Source organism: Lynx canadensis, chromosome A1 (assembly GCF_007474595.2).
Source record: "Lynx canadensis isolate LIC74 chromosome A1, mLynCan4.pri.v2, whole genome shotgun sequence".
NCBI classification, from domain to species: Eukaryota; Metazoa; Chordata; class Mammalia; order Carnivora; family Felidae; genus Lynx; species Lynx canadensis.
In genome coordinates this window covers 6,710,880-6,725,858 of record NC_044303.2, presented here as the reverse complement: position 1 = coordinate 6,725,858, position 14,979 = coordinate 6,710,880, and the positions used below count along the sequence as shown (strand labels likewise).

At 45.5% G+C, this 14,979-nt stretch overlaps 1 protein-coding gene across 2 annotated transcripts in view; it reads left to right on the top strand.

The window, feature by feature from the left end:
* The window catches only part of USP12 (ubiquitin specific peptidase 12), a 104,567-nt gene extending 91,104 nt beyond the window's left edge, over positions 1–13,463 (top strand). For both annotated transcript variants that reach the window (XM_030308196.1, XM_030308206.1), the window contains 3 exons: positions 6,245–6,442; positions 8,940–9,018; positions 10,237–13,463. In XM_030308196.1, coding sequence (XP_030164056.1) covers positions 6,245–6,442; positions 8,940–9,018; positions 10,237–10,338 — 379 coding nt within the window. In that variant the 3' untranslated portion in view covers positions 10,339–13,463. The remainder of the gene's footprint in view (positions 1–6,244; positions 6,443–8,939; positions 9,019–10,236) is intronic.
* Positions 13,464–14,979: the final 1,516 nt, after the last annotated feature.

The following is a 14,979-nucleotide window of genomic DNA, read 5'->3' as shown; positions in this document are numbered from 1 at the left end:
GGTGCTGTTTTCCTGTCCTCCGGGCTGGGAGTGCCGCTTGCGATTTTAAGGAGCGCTCGCCTGTCACTCCCCTCTCCCTGAGAGCGGGGATCTGATGACGAGTGACAGTGGGGAGCGGAGCCAGCCTGACCGGCTCTCCACTACACACCCCTCCTCGCTCCCCTCCCTGTACTCTCTCCCCTCCCTGTACTCTCTCTCCCTTTAGGCCACATTCAGCCGAGCCCGCCTCCAGGCCCACCGCTGTCCGCGGGCGGCGCGGCGTTGAGGACGACTCACGCAGTGCCCAGGTGACTCAGCATCTAGTTGGGGCCGCTGCCTGTCTCTGTCCACCCTGATCTGGTGGCAACTGAGGTTCTTCCTGTTCCTGAGGCCAAGTTCTTCCCTTCTGCTCGGTTTCCCTAGCTAGATGCGTATCGTTTTTCTGCGTGTGCAGGTCCTAGTCACGGTTAGTATCACGTCGGGAGTAGTCAGCCCTTTCACACACACCCTGTCTCCGTCTGCTGAGACTGCCGTAACAAAACCCCATAGACGGGGCGGATTATAAATAGCAGAAATGTACCGATTCGTTCGCATTCTGGAAGCTGGCGGTCCAGAATCGAGGCACCAGCATGTCGTGTTCCGGTGAGGGCCCTCTTCGTGGTCCCCAGCAGGTGCCTTCCTGCGTGGTGGAAGGACTCCCGCAAGCTCTCTAGGGTCTTTCACGAAGACACTAATCCCATCTGAGAAGGCTCCACCCTCATGGTGTAAGCACCTCCCGGAGGCCCCACCTCCTAGAACCGTCACGTCGGGTATTGGGTTTTGAACATGAGTTTTGGGGGGACACAGGCATTCAGACCGTAGCACCCCCTCCCCCATTTGGAATCCTCCTGAATCTGACCCGTGTGTCCGGTTGCCTAGGTCCTTCTGTCTTTTGACAGGTTGATGCTGTCCGGATGCGCGCCTGGAAGCGTCTCCAGGTAGCGACCAGCACTCTTCCCCCCCACCCCCGGTCGGGGCACTCTGGATCTGCCCTGTCCCCCGACCTGCCTTCGTTGATGACACCCACTGGACTCAGGCCCCGTCGGGTCCAGCTCTCCTCTCGGTGCTTCCCACTCAGTCTGGTGTCTTCCTCACGTGCAGCATAACTTCTGTTTCCCTGTCACACTCAGCCTGACCTTCCCCAGTTAGGCCTCGTTGACATGACAGTCCACGAGAAGGTGGAATTTTCTGTCTGTACGATGACGAAACTCTTCTGCGTGCTCAAGACTCCTCTGCCAACAGAGTTCCATTAAGTTCTTAATGTGCTTGCGCTGATGGGATGTTAAAGTTGTCTGGGGTAGAGTTTGCATATTAGTGCCCTCTGGCCCGCAGTATGTGTGGACCTCTTTGCTTGGCTCCCACCGTTTACACAAATGGGAAATTTTCCTTTAAAAAATGGTTTCTGGCCGTTCTTGGGGAATCTCCAAACAGCAGACAGCCCTAGAATATGGAACTCGCCTTCGTGGTGCCCCCCCACCCCTTGCCTGCAGCAGAGTGGCCGGTATGCTAGTCAGGGAGTGGCCTCAGGGCCCGTTCTCCGCCACCCCCGCTCCTTTGGGGCGCCTTCACGCTGGCTCTTCTTCAGAGGACTCCTCTGGGGCTGGGGCTACCACGGAAGGAAGCTTCTGGGAATTTCTTTAACCTGTGACCTGTGACCGGCAGGTGAAGAAGAGAGTGTGAAAGCCCAGTCACCTCGCCGCGGTCCAGAGAAATCTGCGGCGAGATGCAGAGTCCAGGCAGGGTTTCCCCGAGGGACCAAGCTGGAGCTGCTCCCTCTGGGCTTTTTCCTGAGACTGAGCCCTCAGCTGGCTTCCTCCTCTTCCCTCTCCGCTTTCCTCACTCGGCCCCCAGAGCAGCGCTCTGATAAATCTCGGGCACACGACTTCTTTCGTCAGGGTCTGCTCGCTGGGTCACGGGGGGCCCCAGGTTGAGAAGATGTGCCCGCCACCCCTTCTGACAGTGGCTGCTGTAGGCATTGACTTTGTAACCTGGTGTATGACAAGGGCGGTGCATTTTTGCTAAGAAAATAGTATCTGCAGTCCGCTCATTCCTGGTCCAGAATATCCTGATTAGGTTGGAAGGGGACGTGCTTGTTTTTAAAAATCACATCGTTGGTAAGCATCGTTTTTCTGCGGAGATCTAAAATTTCCGGAAAACTGAAGTTGGGCTGAGGACCCCTTTCTTCCAGAGGAGAAATGGGCTCTATTAATATTTTAAAATGCTCCTTACAAATTTATGATTACTTTGTTAATTCAGGGACATAAAGGAATCTTTCCATTTTTGCAGTTACTGGTCTTTATTTACAAAGAACCTGAGGAAAAAACATCAGCGTTTCATATAGGAGGACTATAATATCATCGCCAAGGGAGGTTTATATGTTGCCGGATTCAATCTGCTAATGTTCTGTTGATTTTCACATCTGTGAGATACCGTGAGGGATATTACTGGTCTGGGATTTTCTTGTGATACCGTTGTCAGGTTTTGGTACCGGCTTTCAGCTGGCCTCAGAAATGAGTTGGTGATCATTCCCTGTTTTATGAAGGAGTTGCTGTAAGACAGGTACAGGCACACCTCATTTTATTGTGCCCTGCTTTGTTGTCCTTCGCTGCGTTTTTTTTTTTTTTAACATATTGAAGGTTCGTGGCATCCTTGCGTCGAGCAAGTCTATTGAGGCCCTTTTTCCAACAGCATTTGCTCACTTTGCGTCTCTGTGTCATATTTTGGCAATTCCCACCAAATTTCATGCTTTCTCGTTATTATCACATTTCATATAATGACCCGTGCTCTCCGGTGTCACTGGTGTAATGTTTGGGGTAGCACAAACCACTCCCTTACAAGATGGTGAGCTTACTTGAGAGTTGTATGTCCTCTGAGTGCCCTACCGTCCGTTCCCCCCCTGCCCCCCGCCCCGGCCCCCCTTTCCCTCTCCTCTGGCTGCTCTAGTCTCTGAGACACAACAATATTGAAACTAGGCCCATTAGTGACCCTGCAGGGACCCCTACGTGCGCCAGTGAAAGCGGAAGTCCCACATCTCTCACTTCGAATCAAAAGCTAGAAATGGTGAAGCTTAGTGAGGAAGGGCACGTTGACGGCCGATTCAGACTGAAAGCTGGGTCCTTTGTGCCAAACTCCAGCCACGTTGCAAGTGCCGAGGAAACGTTCGTGAAGGACGTGAAGAGTGCTTTTCCAGCGAGCGCACAAGTGACGAGAAAGTGAGGCGGTCTTACTTCCGACACGGAGAAAGTGTGAGTGGTCTAGACGGAAGAGCAGACCGGCCACAACGTTCCCTTGAGCCAAAGTCTGATCCAGAGCAAGCCCTCAAAACTCTCTTCAACTTTCTGAAGGCGGAGATTGGCGAGGAAGCTGCAAGAGAAAAATTGGAAGCTGCGGGGGTGGGGGTTGACGTGAAAGTAAAGGCGAAGCAGCCAGCGCTAATGTAGAAGCTACAGCAAGTTCTCCAGAAGGTCTGGCTAAGATCGTTCACGAAGGTGGTTGGTGTAGACAGAGCAGCTGTCTGTGGAAGACGATGCGTGCCATCAAGGACTTGCACACCTAGAGGGAAGTCCGTGCCTGCCTTCGGAGCGTCAAAGGACAGGGCTCTCTTGTTAGGGGCTAACGCAGCTGGTGACCTGAAACTGATGCTCACTGGCCGTTCTGAAAATGCTGGGGCCCTCCAGAATTACGCTAAATCCGCTCTGCTCTGTAAATGGAACAACAAGGCCTGGATGACAGCACATCTGTTTACAACATGGTTTACTGAATATTTGAGGCCCGCCGCTGAGATCTTCTGCCCAGGGAAAAAGCAGAAAAAAGATTCCTTTCAAGTTTTGCTCTTCATCCATCCATTGATCATGCTGCCTGGTCACCCAAGAGCTCTGATGGAGATTGTGCCCGGAGATGAATGTTTTTGTGCCTTTTGACGAGCGTCCATTCCACAGCCCGTGGATCAAGGAGTCATTCTGACTTTCTTATTTTGTAAGAAATACATTTCATAAAGTTGCAGGTGCCACAGACAGTGATTCCTCTGATGGATCTGGGCAAAGTAAATTAAATGCCTCCTGAAATGGAAAGCCATTAAGAACAACGGGAAGAGGTCAAAATATCCTTTATAAGAGTTTGGCAGAAGTTGATTCCCACCCTCGGGGATGACTTTGGAGGTTGGGGACGGCAGTGGAGGCAGTCACGGCGGATGTGGCGGACACAGCGAGAGAACCAGGACTAGACGAAGTGGGGCCTTAAGGTGGACGGCGTTGCCGCGATCTCGCGATAGGACGCGATGGGGTGAGGACTGCTTCTCGCCGCTGAGCAGAGAACGTGGTTTCTCGAGATGGAATCTGCTCCTGCTGACGATGCCGTGAAGCCGGTTGAAGTGTCAACGAAGGATTTGGAACACTACACAAACTTGGTAGTTAAAGCAGGGCAGGGTTTGAAAAGACTGGTTCTAATTTTGAGGAAAGTTCTGTGGGTGAAATGCTCTCAGCATCTCGTGCTATAGAGAAATCGTTCACGAGAGGAAGAGTCCGTCAGCGTGGCCGACTTGATGACCTTCTTTTAAGAAATGCCGCAGCCACCCCAACGACCTTCGTCATCACTACCCCCATCAGTCAGCAGTGAGCCAGGACCCTTCCCCAGCAAAGAGGTTATGACTCGCTGAAGGCTTAGGTGATGGGTTGCAGTTTTTCACAATGAAGTGTTTTTTAATTAAGGTATCTGCATTGTTTTTTCTGGACGTAATGATATCGCACATTTAATGGACACGGTATAATGTCAACCTAACTCTTATGTGCACTGGGAGACCAAAAATTTCATTCCATTGGCTTTATTGCAATGCTGACTTTACTGTGGTGGTCTGGAACTGAACCCATAATATCTCTGTCGCATGCCTGTCTCTAGGATTTTCCCAGTTTTTCACGATCTAAAATAACTCTAGAAGTGAATGTTTTTCAGACGTCTTGTATCTGAGAGGATATATTTAAGTTCTAGAAGTTGGGATTACTGAGGCAGAGGCCATAAAGACTCTTACACTGTTAGCTTTCTTTCCCGGAATGAGTATCTGTTTATGTTTTTTCTTGCTGATGTTTTTCAAAGGCCAGGGTAGAATAGTAAATGTTTGCGGAATAACAAGCTGCCCACCGCATTTAAGATCTGTAGGATGCAGGTTTAGCGAGATGCTACAGAATGATTTTTGTTTTCACTTCATTAGGGGCAATGGCTTAGTAAATTTCGTTTTTTTAATTAATGAAGTGTTTTGCTTCATTGAACACATACGGAATTCAGTGCTGCAACACTTGTCAGGTATCTGTCACGTGCCAGGCATGTTGCTCGATAGAGAAAATGAAAACAAAATAAAAATCGTTTCTCCCTGGCAAGATTTTAGACCCTAGAAGAAGAGAAAGACCCATAATCATCATAAACATTTGATGGGGTCATAAACTGTACATGCATAGAGTGAGTCTAGAAAGTGCCGATGGGGGATTGAAGAGAGGGGTTACTTGTGTGGGGGGGACAGCGTTTGAGCTGAGCCTTCAGAATAACAGGCTGTCATTAGGAGGAGCCCCGAGTGCGGAGTCGTGTCGGGGCGAAATGACATTTAAGGGCGTAATAAAGATTATTTAGAGTGTGGAGGATAGCCGGTGTTTCACAGTAAAAAACTCAACCCTATATTTGCAGGTCATTTTACTCTCTTTTCGAGGATACACGTAGTCCTTATTCCTAATGCGGAGTTACTTCTTATCTCTGACAGACACCTTTCGCAGAATGGTCTTTCATGCTTTTCTCGTGTCAGTCTGTTACTGAATTATATAGACTGATGGGACAGATGGATTTCAGTCTCCCCTCACATCCAAAGGAGTTAGCAGCTCTAAGGAACTAGTTCTCCTCCACCAATCATAGGCATCATGTGCAGTTTGCCTTATCATTAGGGACCTGTATTTCAGAATAAGGATTTCTTAACAGCGGACTGATGTCGTTCATCTATTTTGAAGCCGTATTGAGTATGAATTAGATTTATGTGGTTTGTCGACGGGTGGGGTGGGATAGTCTTCAGATGTTCAGAATGTTGCTTTGCCAATATAGAAGTAATTGGTAGAAAGATGCAAAACTGGGCAGTGCTGGGCTATTAAAACTACTAATGGTTTGTTAATGGGATCCTAAAGTTTGATAGTTCTTTTAAGGACATGGTGTGAATGTCTTTTATGAAATTTTGTCTCCGTGTTTATTTGAATAGGATGAAAGTTAAAAAACTGCCCATGATTCTAGCTCTGCACCTGAAGAGGTTTAAGTACATGGATCAACTTCATCGATACACAAAACTGTCTTACCGGGTAGTTTTTCCTTTAGAACTTCGTCTGTTTAACACCTCTGGCGACGCAACCAATCCTGACAGAATGTACGACCTCGTCGCCGTGGTGGTTCACTGTGGAAGGTAACTGCATCCGAGGGACGAGCTGGCAAGGTTCTTGGTCTGTGGGGCGGGCGTTCAGGATGGTCCTGGCGTAGATCTTTCCGAGGCTCTTGATCCTTCCAGGTTGTCGTGTCAGGATAGGTTGATTGCAAGATGGATGTTTCAGATACAGTGCGTTTATCGTTTCCTCCTTAAACTTTGGTATACTGAAATATTACTGTATTGAAATATTACTACATTTGGTTCCACGCCTCGGTGTTCACGTAGCTGCTAGATGTGTATCGCTAGCCGTAACTTACTGCTTTGTGTTGTATTGTTTATCAGTTTGTATATGTTTCCCTTATGAGAACAGGCACTTCTTAAAACAGGAAATGATTTGTCCGTTAACAAAAGAGTAACAACATTTAGGACGCCTGGGTGGCTCAGTGGGTTGAGCGTCTGACTCTTGATTTCAGCTCGTGTCATCATCTCAACGGTTCGTGGGTTCAAGCCCCACATCAGGCTCTGTGCTGACAGCGCAGAGCCTGCTTAGGATCCTCCGTCTCCCTCTCTCCGCCCCTCCCCTGCTCGTTCTCTCTCTCTCTCAGAATAAATACAGATTAACAGCATTTAAAAATCTTTTTTATTTTTTATCAGGTTTATCTGTAGTAAGATTTCACATGAGAGCGTAGATGGTTTACTTTGCCTGCATCCTTCAACTGTCGAGGACGCTCGTCCTCGGCAAGCCCGTGCCAGTCCAGCTATGCGTTCTCCCTCCTCAGTGGCGCATAGATTTCTAACAGGTGCTTGTGGAATTCTTAAGTGTGACCCTTTCGGCCCGTCTCAGGCCCCCCCCCCCCCCCCCCCCCCCCCCCCGGAACCAACCTTCCTGGAGTCCTCAGCCCTGTCCCTCCCACCTCCTCTCTCCCCGGACGGGGTCTGTCCGTTCCACTGCGCCTGCAGCTCTGCTTTTATGTTCTGTTTTGCCCCGAAATGTGTTTGTGGAGGGTTATCTGCTGCACTGACCGTGTCCTCGGGCAGGAAGCGTTGGTGTCTTTCTGATCCCCACAGAAAGCGACACACTTACGTGCACACGTTAGGCACTCACGCCCACTGCAGTGAGCGTGTTTTGTGTTCAGGGTGCAAATCCCTAATAAACGGCCTTCCTGGGCGCCTAGTAAGTTTAGGAGCCTCAGCCCTTCCTCCTCCTCCTGTTAGTTTCTGTAACCGACTTCTGTCTGTTCTTCAAACCACCTGTTTGCCGAAGGAAAAAGCCGAGCTGCCCGATGCCTAACTTTTGTGTCCCCCACCTGCCTCCTCCCTCTCAGGCTCTGTTCCTCAGCCTTTCTGTGATTCTCTCTGCCTTTCTACCACCTTAAAAAAGTACAAAACAAAACAAAAAATAAAATAAAATTCTTAGCCTCTTATATAAACACGTGATTCTTTAGATGAACCCCCGAGAAATGGGGAAAATCTATTTTGGTTTTTATTTCAGAATTGTAGAATTAAAAGCCTTCTTAAAAAAATAGTTCTGAGGGGTTTTCGTCTGTGGGGAAAGAGCGGTCCTCTTGTTTGTGTCGCTTTGTCACCTCGGGTACTCGGCTCCCCTAACCGGGTCAGAGGAGCCGACACCAGGAGGCACAGAGGCTGCTTATTCCTTTAACTCACGTTGCTACTCTTGAGATAATGTTCACATTAACCGTACTTTGTGTGGAAAATTATCTCAAATTCTATACTGTAACAATTACAATGGAATTATAATCTAATGAAGAATTATGTAGAAGCTTTTATAATGAATCATACTTAAACGGGGAGAAGTTGAAATCTTCACCACGTCTTTTATAAAGCAAAGGATTTATTGTTGTTGAAGAAACAGTCCCACATGCATTTTTATGAGTTTCTAGATTTCTTTATTCCAGATTTGTTTAAAATGAGACGGAGAGACCATTCCAATAGTGGTGCTAAGATCTAGGTACTTAAAAATAGCACTAATAATACTAACAAAATGTTATTTGTTTTTAAAGAAGTTTATGAAGGTCAAGCTTGATTGATTTCAGAACTGTAGATTTGATATCTTTGCTTGTTTAACTATCACACGATACCTTTCCTCAAGAGAAAAACTTTTCCGAAGAGAGTAAGACTTAGAAAAAAATTTTTACTTGTGTCGTTCTGTAGTTTAACTCAGACAGTGACACCCCCACCCCCCTCAAAATGCTAGAAAAAAATGTATTTACATTTTTCATAGAAGCAAATTTGAAAATTATTTTAAATAATAAGTTAAAAAAGACAAATAATTTTAATAGCGTAACTTCATATAAATAGAATGCTGATTATATCTTTCAAAGTAGAGTGCTAATTATTTGATTTTAAAATAGAATGCCAGTTCACATCAATGTGGCTTGATACTTTGGGGAAGGATAGGTAAGGACTATTTTTATCGGTTTCAGTTATGCTGCTTTATAGAACGTGAAATTCGGGCATAGAAGAATGATGTTAATAAACATTGTATGAAATTAACTTTTCTTTCTCTTTGTTTTAGTGGTCCCAATCGAGGACATTATATCGCAATAGTTAAGAGTCATGATTTTTGGTTGTTGTTTGATGACGACATTGTAGAAGTAAGTAGTTCCTGAATTTCTTATTTTTCTTCAAAGTTGGGTGTGTATTTCACTCTTCTCTTTTTTCTCCCAGCCTCTCATTCATATGACAGGTGACGAATATTAGGCAACTGTTGAGGTCTTCAGATTATCTGATTCCTACTTCTTACTCCCCAACAGGCAATCCCAATGCTTGAATGGTCAGGTAACCTTTAAAATGCTTAGGATAAAACAAAAGCTTTCGACAACAGAGCTAGCTTAAAAAAAAAACAAAGCTTTCATTGTTTAAAAAAAAAAAATTGAGGTTAAAAAAATTATTGAGTTATAATATATATAAAGTACACAAATCTTAAGCAAGAACTTGAATTTTTATGTGAACGTGCACGCACCTGTATTTGCATGCGCGCGCGCGCACACACACACACACACACACACACACACACACACACACTGTAACCACTATCAAGATCAAGTGCACTTTCAGCACCCCAGTGAGCCTCCTTTATCCTCTTTCTGGTCCGTCCTCACAGCTTTCCTCCCTTCTCCCCACCATCCCCTTCACCGGCTCCTGGCTCTTTTGAGCCTTATCATTCTCATTATTGTTTTGCCTCTGTTTAAATATAAATGGATTCTTTTGTGTCTGCCCTTTCCCGCTCATCATTGTATCTAGCTGTTTATTCGTGTTGCCAATAGTAGGGTTTTCTTTTTTATTGTAATTGCCCGTTGTCAGAACAGAACAAGTTAGAAGCTTGCCTTTTTGCCCATTACTGAAATAAAACTGCCTCCATGACCCTGGTGTAAGTCTTTTGCTAGACACGCGCACTCACTTTTCTTGGGTGTGTTAGGTTGGACCATCTGAAATTGCCATTTTCGTAGGTCACGAATGGTTGGGAATTCGTGGTTTCTTACAGTCCAGGTAGAAATTCCGTTCCCTAGGCATAGGATTGCTGGATCAAAGGGTAGTTTGTGTGTTCAGCTTTAGAAGACAACGTGACACATTTCCCCGAAGTCTCTGAATCGTTTTACATTCCTACGAGCTGTGTCTGAGAGTCCTGTTTGCTTCATGTTCTTACCAGTACTTGGCATTATCAGCCCTGTTAACTTAAGCTGTTCTTACTGTGCAGAGCTGTTTTATAGCCCCAATGAAAGACACGATTCTAAGAAATGTGGGAGGTTTTATTGGATTGAAGCAGTTCCAAGAGCTCACTTTCGTACTAATGTTTACATTTTGCCCCGCAGAAAATTGATGCACAAGCTATTGAAGAATTCTACGGGTTGACATCAGATATCTCAAAGAACTCTGAGTCTGGTTACATCCTTTTCTATCAGTCTCGGGACTGAGGGGGACCGTGATGAAGAGATACTTTCTGCCTCATTTCTTCTCTGGTTATTTTGCAAAGGATCAAGCACTGATTTTTCAAGAAAAGAGAAATGCAGGAAGCTCAGGGGGCAGTAGCACACTTTGCACACAATAAAGCAAAGACTATGGATTCACACGCTCTTCCTATCATGGTAGTTGATTTATTTGCTCAGGTATCATGCCGTCCGTGCAGTTCCACACAACAAGGAAGTGAGATCAGAGATAGCAGCTCCTCTCGTGAAACCGCCTTCCAGTAATTGACATGCATTTTCTCTTTATTCGTTGCACCAGTAATGGTTTGAACTCCTTGGGGGTGCAGGAGAAAGAGTGGGAATCTGTGCTAGGTTGTAGCGATCATTTCGGGAGGTGATCCTGAACGCACCGCGTAAATTTGCCCGTGTCGAATACACACACATAGAAGGAACACCCGGTGGTCTTTTCAGGCGTAAACCAGAACTACATTTGGGCCCAACACTTGCAGTTGCCTTTCTGATGTAAAAACGAACAGATGACTAGAATCCGGTGTCAGGAAGACAAATATGTTTTGCTTCTCTGAAGAAGCTTATAATAATATACAGTATATGTATATGTAGGGAACAACTGGTCAAAAGTGGCTTTTTGTTTCCCCAAGGGGAAAGACTGGCTTTGTAATTATAAGTTTTTTTCTTATTTATTTTACTTAAAACTGGTAGAGTCTAAGTATTGTATGAAGTGCCCACGATTCTGTCAGTAAATTTGAGCTTATTTTTATTAGTTTTTGTCAATTGAACTCGTCCTTTTGTTTGTTTCTATTTTTAAGGTTATTTTAAACCATTTTAAATCGTAAGATACCTTAAGAAAAATTACACTGAGAGGAGGTAAATACTCTTTTTCAGGAGGAACTGATATCTCTGACTAAATATTTGTCCTTTTGTCATGGTTTATAAGTCACTGATTTTACTCAGCTTTAATTTTGTAAAGTAAAAAAACTTATCAAAAATTCCCTGTCACAGTTGGAACGATCGATGAAATTCTGGTGCAGTGGTGGCTCACCAGTCTTCAGAATCCTTAAATACCCTGACGTTTCAAGTTGCAGCCGTGTTCGGAAAAGTCGTGTCTTGGCAGTTAACGTTCTTTTCGAATGTCATTCTTTACCCTGGGAAGAAGGAACCTGTCGTAACCCCAGCAGCCTGGGTGCCTAGCTGCAAACCGTGCGAAGATGAAATTTTAAGGAAGCAGACCAGAAACACGCAAAGCAAGTCCTTTTCTCCCCATCCGCCCCCCCCCCCCCCGCCCCATCTTTGCAGATCTACTGGAAGAGTGTTCAGAAACTAAGCTTTGCATTTGTCAAGACTTCATTCTGTCGGGGGTTTTAAGAAGTAATGTATGTAATGTAAAGTGTATGTGAACCATTGTGGTTGACGCTTCCCCATGCATCAGTGAGTTGACGGTGGCCGAATGTAACGTGCAGAAAATAATTGACTGTATATTCAGAATAATAGCAATCAGGCCTTGGATGTTCTTCAAGTCTTTTCAGGCAGTGATTTTTTTTTTTTAATTGCTGTAATTTTCTAAACTTATTTTACTAATACTGTTGAATATGAAAAAAAACCACGAAAAAAAATTTTTGTCTGCTGCTATTTATTAACATTTTATTATCTGTATCTTTTAGCTCAGGAAATGACTTCACCTATTCGTTCCATGAACTGATCTTTAACAGGGTCGCTTGGCTAATGGGGCTGTTTAAACAGATACGCTGGGAGAAAAATTACGACGTATTTTGACACCTTGCTTTTTCAGATACAGTCGCTAAAGCCTTATGGCCGGCCGGAACGGGCTTATACCGATCGCGATTGCGTAGCCCGCCTGGTTACAACATTGCACAGAGACTCACGACTGAGAATGCGGGGAAGGGGAAGGTCACAGGACGGGGGAGGTGGATACATTTTTTTTATTTTGAGGGCTTAAACCAAATTGTCTCGGAATTTACGGCTGTGTTTCCGTAGCTTTCAGCGCAGAGAAGGAAGTAGAGTGAGGCTGAGTCCCGTTGTTTACTTGAGTTAGGCCACAGCACGTATTAGAAAGATAGATGAGGTCATTTGCACAGAGGTACAGCACTGGGATGCTACGCTGTGTTCGTGTCTCCGTTTTGCATTGTAAAAACCACAGTAAAAGGCAAGGCGAAATTTCCTGTCGAAGCAAGTTCTAGCATTTTCGTTGAGCTCCTTGGTAGTCGCACACTGTTTCACGTCTACACCGTGTTTAATAGTACAATTTGTCAGGGGAGGGACTGTGGGGTGATGGGTCTCAATTTCCTTTTTACTCTTAGTACAGCCGCGTCTGCGTAACATGTTTGGAAGCTCACCCGAAACGCAGCAGACTTTAAAAGCACAGGGTTGGGGTGGGGGTGGGGGGGCAAATGCAGGTATAGCGAGAGAAGGGACCCAGAGAGAAAGCATTGTGAGGTTGTTGGTCGACTGTGACTGAAACGAGGGGTGGGTTTACGTTGTAAATGGCGGCCGGTTGCTAACTATGTACATGTTTGTTGGGATGGCTGTCCCATATTTTGTATATTGGAATAAAAATTTCCACAGGTCATCGTAACCGAAAGTAAATATGCTAAATTCAGTCTCACTGCTAAGTCGTACGGCTCCTGTCTCAGAAACTTCACCTGTAGACGATTGCTCAAGATGGGGGCCGTGAGACTTCAGGAAAAGGGAAAAAAGGAAATATGTAATATATGGATCTCGTTGCCTCTACCGATCAGTATCGGGTTTTTCTTTTCCGTGGTGGCAGTAGAAAGACCTCACTTTCGTAACATACTACTCTTGATACTTTCTTTAAGGATACTTTTCATTAAAGATTCTCTCATGAGGTATTAAACTGGGAGCCGGGAGGCTAAGGCGCTCAGGTCCTGGCTCCTCAGTGAATTTAACTGTGTGACCTTGGGCAAGTCACTTAACCTCTCTGTGCTTCAGTCTCCCTGTCTTGTAAAATGGGAGTAATACCTACCTCACAGGGTTGTTGTGGGGATTAATTAGATATAATGTCTGTAAAGCATCTAAGGTTCTTGAAGAAGGCGCTATATAAATACAAAATAATATCTATTAAAGTTGGTTTATTTGTGCTTGCGGGTTTTTAAGTGTGGTTTTTTTTTCCCTTTTTTGCCTAAAACGTCTTTGAGAATTGGAAGGGCAGACCCTTGAACAACATGGGTTTGAATTGCGTGGGTCCTACTTGTTAAGCGGATTTTGTTCCTTAGACACGGTATCGTAGTACGGTGAACACATTTTCCCTTAGGAGTTTCTGAACGCTTTAGCTTTATTGTAAGAACGCAGGTATGTAACACGTATCCAAAATGTGTGTTAACCGCCTGTTTATGTCATCGGTAAGGCTTCAGGCCAACGGTAGGCTATTAGTGGGGCGCCCGGGTGGCTCAGTCAGTTAAGCGCCTGACTCTCGATTTCGGCTCCGGTCACGATCTCACGGTTTGGGAGTACGAGCCCCGCATCAGGCTGTTCACTGACCGTGTGGAGCCTGCTTGGGATTCTCTCTCTCTCTCTCTCTCTCTCTCTCTCTCTCTCTCTCTCTCTCTCTGCACCTCCCCACTTGCGTGGTCTCTCTCGCTCTCTCAAGATTTAAAAAAAAAAAAAAGGCTATTAATAGTTAAGTTTGGGGGGAGTTGAAAGTTCAACCTGGATTTTTTTGGCTGCACAAACACGGTGCCCCTGACCCCTGTGGTGGTCCAGCTTCAGCTGTATACACTTGGGGAACTGCCTTTACTGCTCTTGCTGCAAACTTGCTGCTTTTGTTACCCAAAGAGATTTTCCGAGAAGAGCATTCCGTGTGTGTGTAAACCGGCACCTGTAATCCCGTGCCTGCATTGGTCTTTACGTAGTAGCCGTGCCTTTCCAAAAATTCCAAGCTTAAAAACGCAAATTTAGAATCCTAGAATCTTACTGTTTTTAGCGCTCCCTTAGCCCTTGCGGTGTAGTCCTCGCTTCTGTAAAATAGGTCACTTGAGAATATTCACCTGTGCTTGAGTACTTGAAATCCCGTTCCATTGTTCAGTAACTTAAATTTTCCATACCTTGTCTTTATTTATATTTAATCTGCTATATGTAATCCACCGCTCTTCGTTCTTGGGAGACCTGTCCTGGTAACACTTATTTATTTATCTCTCTGGAACAGTGTTCTTAGAATAAGTTTCGTAACAGGTGAACTAGACCGCCAGTGGGGACCTACGATTGCTTGCTTTCTATCTATCTGTCTATTTTACATTTATTTATTTTTGAGAGACAGAGCACAAGCAAGGAAGGGGCAGAGATTGGGAGACACAGAATCCGAAGCAGGCTCCAGGCTCTGAGCTGTCAGCACAGAGCCCGACGCGGGGCTCGAACCCACGAACCGTGAGATCATGACCTGAGCCGAAGTCGGACGCTCAACCGACTGAGCCACCCAGGCGCCCCTGCATTCTCTTTTTTAGATATCTGTATCACATGCTTCATACTGAACTTTTAATAAGTGAAATTCGCTGTATTCAAGACAGCTTCTCATGAACTGTTGAAAAGCCAAGACTTTCCCTCCCTTTTTTTCAAGTGTCCTTGTCACCCAGTATGTGTTCATGTTCGTCTGAAGCTTTT